General features: G+C 36.2%; 3 protein-coding genes across 19 annotated transcripts; 2 read left to right on the forward strand and 1 right to left on the reverse strand.

Moving 5' to 3' along the window:
• Nucleotides 1–1,182: 1,182 nt before the first annotated feature.
• On the forward strand, nucleotides 1,183–5,695 carry LOC108211396 (uncharacterized). Of its 9 annotated transcripts, none has more exons than XM_064089185.1 (7): nucleotides 1,183–1,328; nucleotides 1,500–1,673; nucleotides 2,639–4,082; nucleotides 4,257–4,696; nucleotides 4,784–5,097; nucleotides 5,212–5,294; nucleotides 5,380–5,695. In XM_064089185.1, the coding sequence occupies exons 2-4, from the start codon at nucleotides 1,500–1,502 to the stop codon at nucleotides 4,289–4,291; spliced, it is 1,653 nt and encodes a 550-aa protein (XP_063945255.1). In that variant the 5' UTR covers nucleotides 1,183–1,328; the 3' UTR covers nucleotides 4,292–4,696; nucleotides 4,784–5,097; nucleotides 5,212–5,294; nucleotides 5,380–5,695. The 9 variants fall into 9 exon arrangements, with proteins under 9 accessions (XP_063945255.1, XP_063945257.1, XP_063945260.1 ...); XM_064089187.1 differs by having other exon boundaries at nucleotides 5,212–5,251; XM_064089190.1 differs by having other exon boundaries at nucleotides 4,784–4,921; nucleotides 5,246–5,294.
• Nucleotides 5,696–6,363: 668 nt separating this feature from the next.
• LOC108211825 (uncharacterized) lies at nucleotides 6,364–12,375 on the reverse strand. 9 transcript variants are annotated; one of them, XR_001805120.2, is made up of 12 exons: nucleotides 12,191–12,375; nucleotides 11,772–11,941; nucleotides 11,582–11,644; nucleotides 11,442–11,461; nucleotides 11,305–11,349; nucleotides 9,858–9,922; nucleotides 9,453–9,562; nucleotides 9,202–9,290; nucleotides 8,654–8,789; nucleotides 8,467–8,544; nucleotides 7,958–8,064; nucleotides 6,364–6,798 (listed from the first exon to the last, which is right to left on the reverse strand). XR_001805120.2 is itself a non-coding variant. In XM_064089194.1 (10 exons), the coding sequence occupies exons 1-9, from the start codon at nucleotides 12,261–12,263 to the stop codon at nucleotides 8,657–8,659; spliced, it is 768 nt and encodes a 255-aa protein (XP_063945264.1). In that variant the 5' UTR covers nucleotides 12,264–12,375; the 3' UTR covers nucleotides 6,364–6,798; nucleotides 8,654–8,656. The 9 variants fall into 9 exon arrangements, 3 of the variants coding, with proteins under 3 accessions (XP_063945264.1, XP_063945263.1, XP_017239011.1); XR_001805119.2 differs by having other exon boundaries at nucleotides 8,467–8,524; nucleotides 12,191–12,373; XR_001805122.2 differs by having other exon boundaries at nucleotides 8,467–8,524; nucleotides 9,453–9,559; nucleotides 12,191–12,372.
• Nucleotides 6,520–7,191, forward strand: LOC108211827 (uncharacterized). The gene has a single exon (XM_017383523.2). It carries the CDS (start codon nucleotides 6,520–6,522, stop codon nucleotides 7,093–7,095), a length of 576 nt encoding a protein of 191 aa, XP_017239012.1. The 3' UTR covers nucleotides 7,096–7,191.
• Nucleotides 12,376–14,653: the final 2,278 nt, after the last annotated feature.

Here is a 14,653-nt window from a genome sequence, read left to right on the forward strand (position 1 = left end):
ACAACATTGAAAGTTGACTGTTATGTAACTTCTCCTACTTTACAGCTCACTACAAGGGAGAACTTCAGCAATTCTGCGTGAACTAGGTTTTATTCTTGTGGATACATGTAACTTGTAAGTATATAAATACTGTTTTCTCTTCCTCTCATTTTTTTACAGTTTTTTTTTATATTATTCGGCACATATTTTAGGTACATATAAAACATAGTTGTACAACGTATTTTTAAAAAATTTCTTTTGCATAAAAATATGAACATCAAACTTTTATTCGGAAGTAAAAAAAATTCAAAATAATTTATTAAACTACGTTTTCCAAGAGCATTAGAATGCGTGCCGAGCTCCCGTCCTCCGATGTAAACAAATGAGGGGGACGGAGGGAGTAATAAATAATAAATACTACTCCCGTCACTCTCATTCCTTTACAGTTTTTGCATTTTAACGCGCATATAAAATATAATTGTACAACTTATTTTTGAATTTTTTTCTTTTTGTTTAAAAATATAAACATCAAATTTTTATTCAAAAAAAAAAAGTTCAAAATCATTTATCAAACTACACTTTATGAAAGCATTCGAATGCGTGCCGAGCTCTCGTCCCCCGATGTAAATAAATGAGAGGGACGAAAGGTATATATAATTTGTGTTTTAATTATGTAAACATAAAATAAGAACTAAATTATATTTGTTGATAATATTTTTCCCGAAAATGTAGTTGAAATATTCGTATACCCAAATTCTGAGCAACATAGAAATTAGGAGTAACATAGAAATTAGATTCACCGGTTTGTGAATTACGAACCTAATTGCATAATTTTAATATTTACTTATGTGTAAAAAATATTAAAAATTCATATATTAATATTTTAAGATGAATAAATTATCAGATTGTCATATGTCAAATAAAATAAAAAATAATTTTTAGATAATTCTAATATAGATCTTATTTAAAACAAATATATAATTATAGATATTACTCTAAAAAATATAAATTATTAATAAACCATGAAAATTAATTTTGAACATATACAACGATGTAAAAAAATATTTATTTAGATTTGATGCGTCTAAAAAACATTATTTTGCAACAAAATCATAGTAACTCTATGATAATTTTTAAGGATCGATTTTTTTTCACTGCTTGTATATTTTGTTTTGTGATATGGAGAATGTTTTCTTCCTGTATATGAAATCGCCATCAATAACAAACACACATCACATTTCTACTACAAAAAACACCAACGACGATTGACCCCGCAAAAACATATTAATCTCCCCCTTCTTTTATTACCCAACTTGTGAGCTCCCAATTCAAACACCTTCGAAGCCCAGGTAAAAACCAACATACATATAAATATAAATGTTGTATGTATGTATCATTTATGTGTGTTGATCTTAGGACTCTTTGTTTATGTTTGGTGTTCGACAGTTGATGGATTACAATTTTGATTTGAATTTCGATATGGGTTTTTGATTTTATTATGGTTGGTGTGATTAATGTAGATGATGGCATTGAAGAATGCTTATGCTGAGATTATATTCAACATAACTAAAGAAGCTGCAGCTCGTGTGATGCTGTCTGAGCAAAAAGCTCTTGCATTCCAGAAAGATCTGGACTTTACTAAACAAGAGGCGCTTCGTATGCTCCTGCGTCTTAAACAAATGTCTGATGCTACGGTAATCTTCTTTTTTTTTATGGTGGTTTTTTCCTTTTGTGAATTTTGACAATGGTGTGTAGGTCTGTGTAGTTTATATAATGGGCAGAATGTAGTGGGAAGCTCACGTTTTGAGGGTCTTGTGGTTTGCTAAAATTTTATAGAAATGAACTCGTGAAATTTAAGGAATAAAATTTTAAAATTGAGTCATTCAGATTTCAGATCATTTTATGTTTTGACTCGTGGTGTCCTTATGCGTGTTTATTTGGGTAGCACATTTGCACCGTTTTACCCACAAATTAGTATACAGTTTGTGGTATTATTGTCTCATTTCATTCCTTTCAACTAAACAAATTATATGAATTTCATTCTTGCACGTTAAATCTTCTGGCACATTATCAGGCATCCTTTGAATGCATCCATATACTACTGAGTACATATGTTTTTTTAGCCCACAAGTAAAATTCGACTTTAGTAGTATGCAGGCCATTCTGATTATTTGCATTCCAGCTAGTCAATTAATGGAGTTTATTTGCAGAAGTTGGAATTTATGATCTTGTTTGCTGAACTCAGTTTGCTCGCCTCTCCCTCCTTGTTCTTTATACTACTTGCCCTGAATCGTCTTTATTTATTTTCTTTTACATAAGTCATATCTTCTTTCCCAATCCCCACCCCCCGGGGTCATAATGTGAACTTAGTTGTCGTTCCTTCTATCTTAACGGGAGCAAATCGATGTCATGCTTTTCCTGCTCATATACAAAATATTGTACTGTCTTTTTCCATATGTACATATCTGGGCATGGTATAGCTAATTTAGATGGTGATGGCACAAGTGTCAAGTGATTTGTTAATGTTACTGCTCATAAGGAACTTTTTGTGTTCCTTTTTAATAATAACAACAATAATAATAAATTTGTATTGCATTTGCAACTAGCTATCTTTAGTGACTACTAGTTTCGCAACTGATTAGTCTTTTCATTGTCAAAGACCTCCGAAGCACATATTACATCTTTAAATCAGAGTAGAAGAATTGAAGAGCTGGAAGCGAAGCTGAATGAAACTGAAGGGAAGATACTGGATCTCAGAGCAAAAATAGGCCAAGCTTATGATCCATTGGATGCAGTTAAGAACAACAATGTGCATTTGAGTAATTTTGATGTAAAGGATGATGTGATTTGTTGTGAAATTGCAGCTAATGAGATTCAGCAAATTATATCTCCTTTGACATCTTCTCAGTTCAACAAGCGCCATAACCTAACAGTGCCAACTCCAAAAGATATTGCACAACTTGAGAAATCCTTTAACTATGAACGTAATTTATCATCTGTAATCTTGGAAAGCAAAGAGCCGGAATTGTACAGAAATGGATGTACACATAGAATACGAGCGTTTGAGAAAAACTTGTTGGATGAAAAACAGCTTTGTGGAAATTTTGGCGATGAGCTTATGCCAGTAAAGAGCGACACTTTAGCCAACGAGCATAACCATAATGTCGAGACATGTGCCTTATTCTCTCCCAGCAATGACTTGGGTGGCATGAGGAACCTAGTTAGATTAGTGGAACTGCCTGATCACTCTGCTACTGTCTACAATCAACCTGTGAAGAGCTGTATTCTGCAACAGGAAGAGTCTCAAAATGGAAAGGCCGAAGCAACTTTGCACAGTTTACATGGCATTAAGGACCTTAAGATCCAGCAGCAGTGTTCAGACATTCCACACCAAAAAAACAATTCAATAATGGGCAATGAATATGAGAATTATGGTCTTAATCTACCCCAAAATAAGCCCGACAAGATGAAATTAGTGGAGGTATTTCCCAAGTTGGACAAAAAAATTGACTGTGACAATAATCAAGCTGTGTTTGTGCCCCGAAGAAGCATTCGGAAGAGGAAAGCCAGATATCAAGATGACGATATTGATCCATCTTCTGTGCCACCATTTCTTTCCCGTTGCAAGATGAATTTCATCAACCATGATTCAACATCTGATTTAGATTGTTTGGAAAGTGAAGCAAATGCGGAGAATAATGAGGAGAAGGACATTGTATTGGCATCTAGGCATGTTACTGCAGAGGTCAAAATAAATGATCCAGTATTTGGACAAAATGCTGAAGGCAAGGACGATGATTTTATAGAGGAGACAGAGGTGGTGAAACACAGTGGCTATGCTACAAAGAGTATTAGGTCTGGAAAAGAACTATCTACAGTTTCTGACACACTTGGTGCTAAAACAGAAGAAGCTTCTAATGGGGCTGCTAGCCATGCTGATAGGAGCAGTGTTCTTCAGAAATTTAGTAGGAAACACAAGAAAGAAGCAGCAACCAAGCTAGTTGAGCGCTCTTCTCCAAAGAAGCAAACTAGTGCAGAAGATAAAGTGGATATGAAGAAATCATCTAAAGAGAGCAGGCGATTGTCTTTAAGTTGCTCGACAGGTTAGTGATAATTTTCTTTCTAAAGTTTCATTCCTTGTCATATTAGAAACTGAGAAGGTTGCTTCAAATGTAGTGTAAACTTAGAAGGCATCCTTTAGAATTCATTTTTGAGTATCTTGCATTTCCTTTCTGTTGTGTCAAATTGTTGGAATTTCATTTAATCATATTTTTCAGGTTTGGGGACCAACTCTTGCGGATTCAGCATATAAGATATTTTGTGGTGTTGGACTGTGAGGGTTGATTCCGGTTACTGTATTAAAATCACATAGAGTATATTTCTCCTCACATAGTTACAATTATATGATCATATTTTCTCTCTCTATTTCCAACCTCTTACTTAGAGAGGATTTCTTCCTTTTTATAGCTGAAGGCCTTCCATTCTCCTCCTACCAACCCATGCCACCTGTCACGCTTTGTTCCCCTTTTTCTCCCGGGCTTTCATCTAGTATGCTTTTACTGTATTATTGTACTGGGACTTCATTTAAGGGCCCAACACATTCGTAACCGAAATGTTCTTACAAGTACACTATGTTCCTCCTGAGTTGGTGAACTAAGCAGTACTAAGGACATCTTGGTTGTCAATAATTTTATATGTAGATGCCGGAGCAGAGCACGTAAAAACTAGAATTTGGTCTTTGTTTTCTCTTTGCAGTGTATAAGGTGTTAACCCTCCTGATCGTGTATTTTTCTCATTTGTGCAGCTTATATTGTTGTAGGGAAAAGTTGGCAATAGTGATCACTTAATTACTCTTTCAGCAAAGTGTTGAAGACTTGGAAAACATTGGAGGAGGTTTTTCTTAGAAGACATCCACAGTTGGGAGCTATATATTTTAAAACATGTAAAGACCGGTTTTGCATAATTATCAGCAATTTTTATTACCTAGTAATAAGTAAGATATCTAGTAGTAATCGGCTATGAGTGCGTGACCCTGACAATCTAGAGTGAATCGTACTGGGATTCTCTTTGTCCGTGCTAGATTTCTGAAGCAGCCAAATACATTCTTGAAAATATATGGTAATCTTTACAAAAAAATTGAGTTTGTTTCATACCGAGTTGTTGGTCATTTTACAATTAGCCAGAAAGGTCAAGTATGCAATTTCTCGTTTAAAATAGATGAGTTGTTCTCAGGTCGCCGGGTGTTAAACATGTTCTGCTGATGCAGGGTCAGGTTGGTCCGACTTTGGCCTTAACTTCACGTCTTCACATATTAGGTGTATAGAGTTTTACATTTTTTCTATCAATGGGATTGGATACTGTTTGATACAAGGAGCTGACACTCACGATGTTTGTCTGCAGGTATATTTCTTAATCACGAGTTGTGAGTGTGAAGTTAGTGAAACATCTCCAGACTGCAGCTGAAAAAATGGTCCACCGGTCACCAGCTCCAACGGCAAGAGTGAAAACCAGGTGTAAATACGCATTTGAAGATGCTACATTCTGAATTTCCAATCACTCCCTGTATTAGTAAAAATGGGTAAAATACCGGGGGTACGGAGAGAGCAACCAAACAAGCGCTAAATTAACAAATACTCTGATACAATTTGCTGACAATGGTTTTGTTTGGTTTTTTCGTTGTGTTGGCATGAGTTATCAAAATTTTGTTTAAGAACAACAGCAGTAGTACCAGTACTGCACCCACTTGCAAAAAAAATGAGCCTTTTCGTGGTTAAGTCAGCTTTCAGATGCCGGCATAAAGCGCATGCCGTTTCCAACACCACAGCCCCACTTCCCCATGTTTATTCTGCACTCCTGCGTTCACTATCATTGCTCAATACTTAGTTAATAGGAGTATTATATAACTGAATATACTACGATATTACGACACATGAATACGGAGAAAGCTAGACCTACACGACGTTGTGTCCCTGTCCTCTGTTCCTCAATCCTTTTCATTTTTTCGAGCCCAATTTTCCAATATCGGCTATTCAAATATTACATCTACCATTCAAAAAGGAGTTTAGCCAGCGTGTGTCCATGAGCACGTGCTAAGCGCTAAATTTGAGAAGTTTTAATAAGTAGTAGCCAATTAAAATGAGTTAAATATATGAAATTTAGTGTTTAGCATGTGCCCACGAGCACACCATAGAAAAACCATTCAAATGCAACATAAGAAATGGGAGATAAAACCTACTAGTACAAGTTACATTAAAATTCGAAGTGAACGAATGAATGCATGACGCACAGCTAGCAATTCAGACAGAGAATGTCTTGTGGTCTCCCAAACTCTGAACACACTCACCGTCGCCTGATCATTAGGCCTGACTCTGCCTCATTATCATATCATATCCAACACAAACTTTTGCTTCCCATTAGTGGCATTTTCGATGATTACCCACAATTTCACGGGCATTCTCAATTACCCTTTTCTTACTTCTATATAAACAAGGTTTCTTTGCAGACAAAGAGTACTCACTACACATTATACATTAGTTTGAAATGGAGAGGAAACAGGATGAACAGCAGCTACACGCCGTAAGGTTTGCAGCTGGAGCCGCTGTGCTGATGGCGTGTTTGGAACGTGCCACCCTGGTTTCGTTTTTTGAGCAGTGGCGAGTTTTTGTGTTCATTGCGCTGAATCTCTTACTCTTAGCCATTCTGTTCACATCTGGCAACTATCATACACACCCAAGTATAACAAATGAAGTGATTGAAACTGACGCTCAAGGAGAGAAGACAGGTCCAGAGGATGAGGCACCGACGCTGCAATGTAGTACCCTGGAGAAAACAAAATATCAAGATGTTAGCAAGATGTTAAAGAGTGAAAACAAAACAGAGACGGTGGATCAAAAGTGTAAATTTGACGAAGGAGAAGAAATTGAAGATGAAGATGATAATAATAAAGCAAGTGGGCTGTCAAAGGAGGAACTCAATGAAAAGGTGGAGGCTTTCATTACCATGTTTAGACAGAAATATCTTGTATCGGAGCAACCTAAGATTAGGAGAAGAAACAGTTTTCAGCTACCGGCTCATAATCCTCACATCAGTGTACCGCCTCGTATCAGTGTAGGATAGTCATGTAACACGAGTTTTAATTCATTTTTCTGGATTTCTTCAGGATGGTGGTATTGACTTAATGCTAAGTTACCATTAATCTTTTCTTTCTTAAAAGGTGTTAGAGTGATTTTTGAATAGGCTTGAATGCACAATAAATCACACCCAGCACACCCATTGTATCTTGCCAGACAGAAGGTAGTTTGGGGGGTGTTAAAAATACATGTCAATAAGTTAACTAGTTTTTGCTTCACTGTCGCGCACTTGACAGTGGGAATGAGGAAAACAAGATCATTTAATTGACATTAGACAGGTTGAAGATAACCTTTGTTTCACAATTATAGTGATTCAGCAAAGCTACTTCTTACTTTAACCAAGCAACTGAACCACTGGAAACACTTTTTAGTACCCTCAACCTCATACTATCAATCTATTATATATCAATAGTAACCTGTTAATCATACTGCATAAATTCCCTTTGCCTCTTGAAAATGTGAGTTCAAATATTTTGATGAAAACAACCAACACTGACGTAAGATCAAAAAATTTAAAATATTCTCCTCATTCTAAAAGTTGGTTCTTTAATAAACCAACCTAGTTTCTCAGCACTCACCATTCAGGAGGCATTGCAGTAGAGAAGAAATTAAACTACTCAGGCATGGCATTGGTAGTATGAGCCAAGTCTTTCATGGTTTAATTTATTAGTAATTTGTATGGCTGGTAACTGGTATTTCATTAGAGTTAAATTTATGGAAGCAGGTGTCACACGATTCTGTTGTAAAGCAAAGGGCTGAATCAACTTTCTTACTATCGCAACAAGAGTAAGTTCTTCGGCCGTTTTAACTACATATATAGTTCCCAAATCTGACATTATAAGGCTTACTTTGTTCCAAGCCAAGTCTCCACTATCTGTCCATATATAATGATGTAAGAATCCCAAGTTGTGCTTTCATAAGACCTCCAGTATTCTCCCAGAGAAGATACTTATAACTGAGGTGGAACCAACAAGAAAGTGTCAAAGCTTATTAATAAATATCTTCACTTCAATAAAATTATTATTGTTACTAATACTATCTAATGCAAGGAGGGTAAGCAGGTTGCACAATGATGAAAATGAATTAATATCGACATTTTTTATTCATTGGTTGTTATAAACATGGAACAAAAATTTCTGCAAAGAATGATAAGCTGTGAAGCTGCAACTCCTCAATACACACCATCTCCAACCAAGTACCAAAAGACAAACAGTTTTCTCACATTTGACATTGTCTACTAGTATAAGAGGTACAACTGATTAATGTTGTCAATTTTTTATCATAATACTACAAGTTGCCATCACCAAAGGCTACAACGCTACATCAAGCGTTAAGTACAGTACATATGAAGGATCACCTTTTTCACACGTGAAGTTGGGATTCTCGTGCAGAAAATTAAGCTATAACTTCACTTCCTGTATTAGTTGCAGCAAATCTGTTACAAGATTTGATGGCGAAGAGGTTCTAGTTTTATGAAGTACTAGTCTACGAATTAAATTGGGCAAAAACATAAAGAATACAAAAATCGAATTGTATATACTTACAAACTAACTCCCACTGCTTGTCTGAAGAGTAACACCAGAGGCTTCCGCATTATCACGATGGCAACTGGGACATAAGCACCTATTCTGCAGCTCATTTCCAAGTGAAGCAAAAAGAGCTTCAAATTCAGATGTCTGCGTGGGTCTGGTTAAGTGGATAATTACATACTTAGGGCCAATAACATACTTCACATAGACTACTTTGTCCACTGAGATCATCACACCATCGATCACATCTACTAACGAAGCATATTTGTTTAATTTATAACACCATCTTACGGAATGACAAATTGCTTTGTATCCACAAGTTCATTTACGTTAAGATGCAAGTTCAAGAATATTCTAGTCCCCAGAACTTTATGCATCTCATACACAAATGAGAGAGGAACTTGTCAATCTCTTAAGAGTGATATAGGACTCTTAAACTTGTAATTAAGATCTTTTTTGTCTACTATAATTATTTTCCTTCCCTTGATCACTTTTTATTTAAAATTCTTTTCAACCTGTCTTTAGTTTACTACTATAAGAATAAGAGTACTGTGTGAGGATATCTGGTCAACTCCTGCAATTCCTTGCTTTCTTTAAGTAAAGTCTCCATTAGGACTAACTTTTCTTCCAATTGAATCAACTCCTGCTGGGTCTGCATGTAATTCAACCACGCGAATTGCAAGCTAGTTATCACATTTCACAGTATAACTTAATACAAATTATTAACAAGTTTGTCAGTTCACAATGTAAAAGAATGAGTTGGATGAATAATGCATGGCAGCCATACTGCCAGTTATATAGGTCAACTTTTTACCTGCTTATGGATATTTAGTTCTGCTTGGTATTTTTGTTCTTCCACAATGGTTTGAGATACAATCTGAGCAAGAGTTTCCTCAAGGGATCTTCTGGAAACTTCAGCATCTTCTACGTAGAAAGAGAGAAACGGTGAGTAATTGAGTTGTGTGTGTGTGTGTGTGTGAGAGAGAGAGAGAGAGAGAGAGCAACTACAACTCATTGAACCGACAAAGATGTGATCGATTTTCCATACATATAACACAAGTAGGTCAAGATAAAGCTAAAACTGCAATCTAGAAGCCGAGAATAAATACAATTTTTGAATATAGACAGTTTAAGGATGTCTGCGTCAGAGTGGCATAAATTATTGCAAATAATGTCTAAAACTCATTCATCTCAGTTAGTAAAATGACAAAGTACCAACCCCTTTTAGAGGTTCCCAAGCAATCGTTTTCATCGAATCCATAAACTGATGTCTCCTGGAACTTCCTGCATCAACAAAGTTTGATGTTATGAACAACTTATTATTAAAAGCTACCATGTTGCATAAAGTACTTGGAATGGTTCCTCATAAAAAATGGCATCGTTAACTTTTTCAAGGACAGATTATACGTTGCCTTAACATAAAGCCTATTTAATATGATATCGATATCCAAACACCATCTACTAAGGGCATCTCCTCTGGGGATTTGAGACAAGGAGCAACTCCAATGATGTGCACACACTTAACTTAGATTACACAGGTCACGTTAAGACAATTTAGGACAATAAGGCTACGAAGTACAGACATGTCAAACTTTATCTTCTAGTGTTACATAGTCATGAATGAAGAATATCTAGCAAATTCTGAGGATACAGGAAAGACTTTAATGTTGCCAACATATATTTTTATACCAAACATTAGGTGTCTATAATAAAAAAAATCCAACATGAAGATTGTGCTCATATAAGTCACTGCTTCTAAACTTCTATGACAACTTGACATGAGAAGAGTGATGCCAAACACTCTTATCCAGACAAGGAGGATAATGAATTAGGCAAAGTCACTTCTTAAAGCAATTAATAGAAAGCCGACATGAAGTGGTAAGTTCAGAACAAATGACATGCTAGAGTTACCTGTGACAGAAGTAAGAACTCATGGGAAGCAGAAAAATAAGATCACATTTCATCCCAAAAAAAAACATGCAGGTAGTTGATATATGACCATAATTTATTTTTTTTAAACAAACTAACATATGTGCAAGTGGTAGAGGACTCACCTGGATACTTAAGATATTATTCCTGAACAACAATTTGACAAATTAAAATAACAAGAAAAAATAAAGCTACAAGCAATCCGAGTAACCCCCCTCTCCTTCCAGAATTGTCTGGTGGTTTACAGGGAAATCTACATATGAAAGGAGGAGATGGAAACATATCAAGCGACAACAATCCGCATACCCCCTAAATAGTCTGGTGGTTTACAGGGAATATCTACATACAAAAGCAGGAGACAAAAACAAGTGAAGGGCGATGCAGGTGTACATAGGCAAATTCTGTGAGGAAATAACCAAACTGGAATCATATGGAGATGGTTAATTATTCTTATTAACGAGATCTAATGGGGAAAAAAACCCTTCTACAATCTTCCTATATTCCTGCCAGATCACAACGAAATGGATTATGGAAAAAATACAGTATCAGATTGACCATACAATTGCCTTCTGCCAAAACAAAATCGATCTTCTAAATCATTTTAACATTTATATGAAGTTCAGTCTTATACGCACATACTGATAGAATGAATATGTAAAATCCTACGATACCAATGACATAGAACAATCAAAGTGAATTTGTGAAATTGAAGATTATAATATTTGCGTAGGACTTGCCTTATAGCATCATTCATCTTGAGCATCCTCTCAATGAAATCATCCCTGCAAAGACAACAGGGAAACAGATACAGCTTTCTAATCAGATACTTTGTGATAGTAATTTAAGTGCAAAAAATGAAACATGAAATATGTACCGTAAACCTCCTTCTTCAATCTTCATTGTTCCGGATTAAGGAGAACCAGTCAAAACATATACAAACATTCTTAAGAGTCTAACCAACAAGCTGTGTATTTCATAAAAAAAAAATAGTATATCCGTTGCTATAGTGGATACCTTAAGAGCCTCTAACTCAGATTTAGCTGCCGCTACCTCATTCTGAATCAAACCGACCCTAGCCTAAGGTAATTCAACATGTATCAGATAACAATCATTAGTTAGATACATATACATTTTACGATTATCACTACTTCTTTTAGTATAAACATATAAGTACTTGAAATGTTGGATTATCGGGAAGCAGAACCTCTAGGGTTTGAATTGAAGCTTCATTCATAGCCATTTCAACTTCATAGCCTTTAATATCCTGCTCAATACTTTCCTTCGCACACTTAGCCTCTTCAAGCTCCGCATTAGCTCCTACGATCTCGTATCGAAGCTCATCAATCCGCTTCTTCAGATCAACAATCCTACGCTCTGCAAATCGCAATACATATACGCCACAAACTCAAATTCATTAATCTAACAATTTAAACTCATTATATCACAAAAAAAATTTAATCGATCAACATAGCTCGCTAAATTAAAGCGTTTATCATCATCAACAGTGTGTATGAATTATGATGGTATAATATATTAAAATGCGCATATACGTACATTGATGTGTATGTAGAGTTTAGCAATCACTAATCGGCGAACAAAACGGGGGATGATGAAGGAGATTACCTCCCTGAGAACTCTCCGAAGCAAAGCCGCGAATTAGGGTTAGAAATTGCTTCTGTGAATCATTTGTTGCCATGACTTTATTTCCCGCCACTTTTCTTTGGCTCAGCTAGTCAGCTTCAGCAGTTTTCGCCCCTATTTTAAAGCGCTTCGCTCCTCTGGTGTAGGATTTATTTTTTTTATTTATTTAACGAAGGAAACTACGACCGGATATTGTATTCTCGATAATTAATAATTTAATATCAACGAAATATATCTTCCATCTACAAAAGAGTATAATTGAAATATGCGCTCAGTATTTAAAATTAAATAGTGCTGATATATAATCAGTGGCGGATGCAGAATTTTACCAAAGGGGGGGCTTCACTAATATTAAAAAAAGTTAAAAAAAAGTCTTAAATATCTCAAATACATAATAATGAAGAATAATGGAATAAATTATAGAAGCTTTGCGTGAAGTAGTGAATGTGAACCCCCGGATAGGAGCAACAGACTAACGCAGCAGTGAAGTCTGAAGAATGAAGAGGTACAGAGCAGGCACAATCTGTTTTAATTCACAAGTAGCAGAAGGGGTTTAAGTGTATTACGCTAGTTTTTTTGTTTGAAGAGTGGGCTGGGCTAATCATATAAAGGACCGGGCTGAAATTTGGTGGGCTGACTTGTAAAACCCTAAAAATTTTACACTGATATATGAATTTACTATGGGCTCAGGGGTGGGCTTAAGCCCCCTGAGCCCCCCTTTTGTATCTGCCTCTGTATATAATCCACTAAACAGGCTACAATAAATTGGACTGAATATGTAAAAATTATAATATTTTTGCACAAATATTTAAAATTATGTATTAATAAAAAATTCAACTGATAATTATATAATTTTATATATGTTAATGGAGGAATCTGGTGATAACGAGATTCGGGGAGGGAAGCTGGAATTTGTAGTGGTTGACTACGGTGGACGACGGACTAGGGGTGTTGATTTTAGGTTTGGCTAAGATCGTTTGGATTAGGGTTTTCTCACAAGATCGAAGAAGTATTCGCTCTTGCAAAGATTGTGACCTCTCAATGTGCCTACGTACCCTACTTATAGGGATCAAGTCAGACATAGTTTTTGGGGGTACAAGTAACGTAGTCAGAATAGGTTTCTCATTCTTTGATTCCAGCGATGGGCCACCGTCTTAGATTAGACGGATGTGGGCTTCTGGAGCCCAACCTCCTCCGAGGAGCATGGAGCCCTCCTCCGAGGAGCATGGTACTAGGTAGGGGTGTTCGCGGTGCGGGCGGTGCGGTTTTTTCCTGAAAACGCGAACCAACCCGCGCATGCGGTTTGAGAAAATCCGTAAACTGCAACCGCACCGCGTAATATAAAAACCGCGTAAACCACACCACAAAAATGCGGTGCGGTGTGGTGCGGTTTGTGTGGTTTATACATTAAAAAAAATTATACTTTTGAATGATAATATAAATATAATTTTAAACTATATGCATTTTAAAAAAATTATAATATATATACACACAAATTTAGAGTTACAATACTCATCAAAAGAAATATAAACTAAAATATGAGTATGATAATGATGAAGATAAAAGATTTCGACACTAAAAAGTTAGTTTATAGAAAACATATATAATTATAATATTTAATTTGTCATCTTAAAATTAATCTTGTATCATAAAATTATTAAAATTAAGTTGAGTAACTTGAGCATATATACACACATAGGAGATAACATTGAAATAAATTATTTATCAATATAATTTAAATATTTGTAATTATATGTGATATATTTTTATATATTAGAAAATAGCGGTGCGGTGCGGTTTGAACCGCACTTGTATAATGTCAAACCGCAACCCGCACCGCACCACGCGGTTTGTTAATATTTCAACCCACAACCGCACCACGAAAAAGAAAAAACGCATTTTGCGGTGTGGTGCGAAGCGGTGCGCGCGGTTTATGCGGTGTGAGCGGTTTAATGAACACCCCTAGTACTAGGTGGGCTGACCAGCTCTAGCCGACGTGGACCTCCTCAAACTCAGTTGTATAGGCTAGCCCTTCATCCTCTCTTAGGGCGAGGCTAAAGGTGGGCCTGGGCCCAAGATGAAACAATAATAATTAGGCCTGAGAATCAGGCATATCTGGTCCTTTCTGCATTGGGCGAGGAAGAAGCATATTGATATTGGGCAAGGACGCTGAGGGCGAGGACCTTATCGAAGACTCGAGCTACTAGATACTGGGCCGCGAGTCTTGACCCGCGTTAAGGGCGAGGATCCACATCGGACGAGGACTTGGCTAAAGACCGGGTATTTGCAAGACGAGATTTATGCAATCATCTTCCGAGTTGATATTTGACCATAACAATATAAACATTATTTTTATCGATATTTTTTTATAACCGCACACCGATTTTATATAAATGCATGAGATCGATTAAAGACTGATGTACAATCCAATTGGACCGGGCTTTG

The sequence above is a fragment of the Daucus carota genome, chromosome 3, assembly GCF_001625215.2.
Source record: "Daucus carota subsp. sativus chromosome 3, DH1 v3.0, whole genome shotgun sequence".
Classification (NCBI taxonomy): Eukaryota; Viridiplantae; Streptophyta; class Magnoliopsida; order Apiales; family Apiaceae; genus Daucus; species Daucus carota.

What these genes read in the sequence shown, in the direction of transcription:
- LOC108211396 (XM_064089184.1), top strand. Translation starts at nt 1,500, where the DNA reads ATGATGGCATTGAAGAATGCTTATGCTGAGATTATATTCAACATAACT. An exon ending in AACAAATGTCTGATGCTACG is followed by an intron (nt 1,674 to 2,638) that starts GTAATCTTCTTT and finishes TCATTGTCAAAG; the next exon opens with ACCTCCGAAGCACATATTAC. An exon ending in GTCTTTAAGTTGCTCGACAG is followed by an intron (nt 4,083 to 4,256) that starts GTTAGTGATAAT and finishes CATATTTTTCAG; the next exon opens with GTTTGGGGACCAACTCTTGC.
- LOC108211827 (XM_017383523.2), top strand. Translation starts at nt 6,520, where the DNA reads ATGGAGAGGAAACAGGATGAACAGCAGCTACACGCCGTAAGGTTTGCA.
- LOC108211825 (XM_064089194.1), bottom strand. Translation starts at nt 12,263, where the DNA reads ATGGCAACAAATGATTCACAGAAGCAATTTCTAACCCTAATTCGCGGC. An exon ending in CTGAGTTAGAGGCTCTTAAG is followed by an intron (nt 11,462 to 11,581) that starts GTATCCACTATA and finishes GGAACAATGAAG; the next exon opens with ATTGAAGAAGGAGGTTTACG. An exon ending in CTTGGGAACCTCTAAAAGGG is followed by an intron (nt 9,563 to 9,857) that starts GTTGGTACTTTG and finishes CTTTCTACGTAG; the next exon opens with AAGATGCTGAAGTTTCCAGA.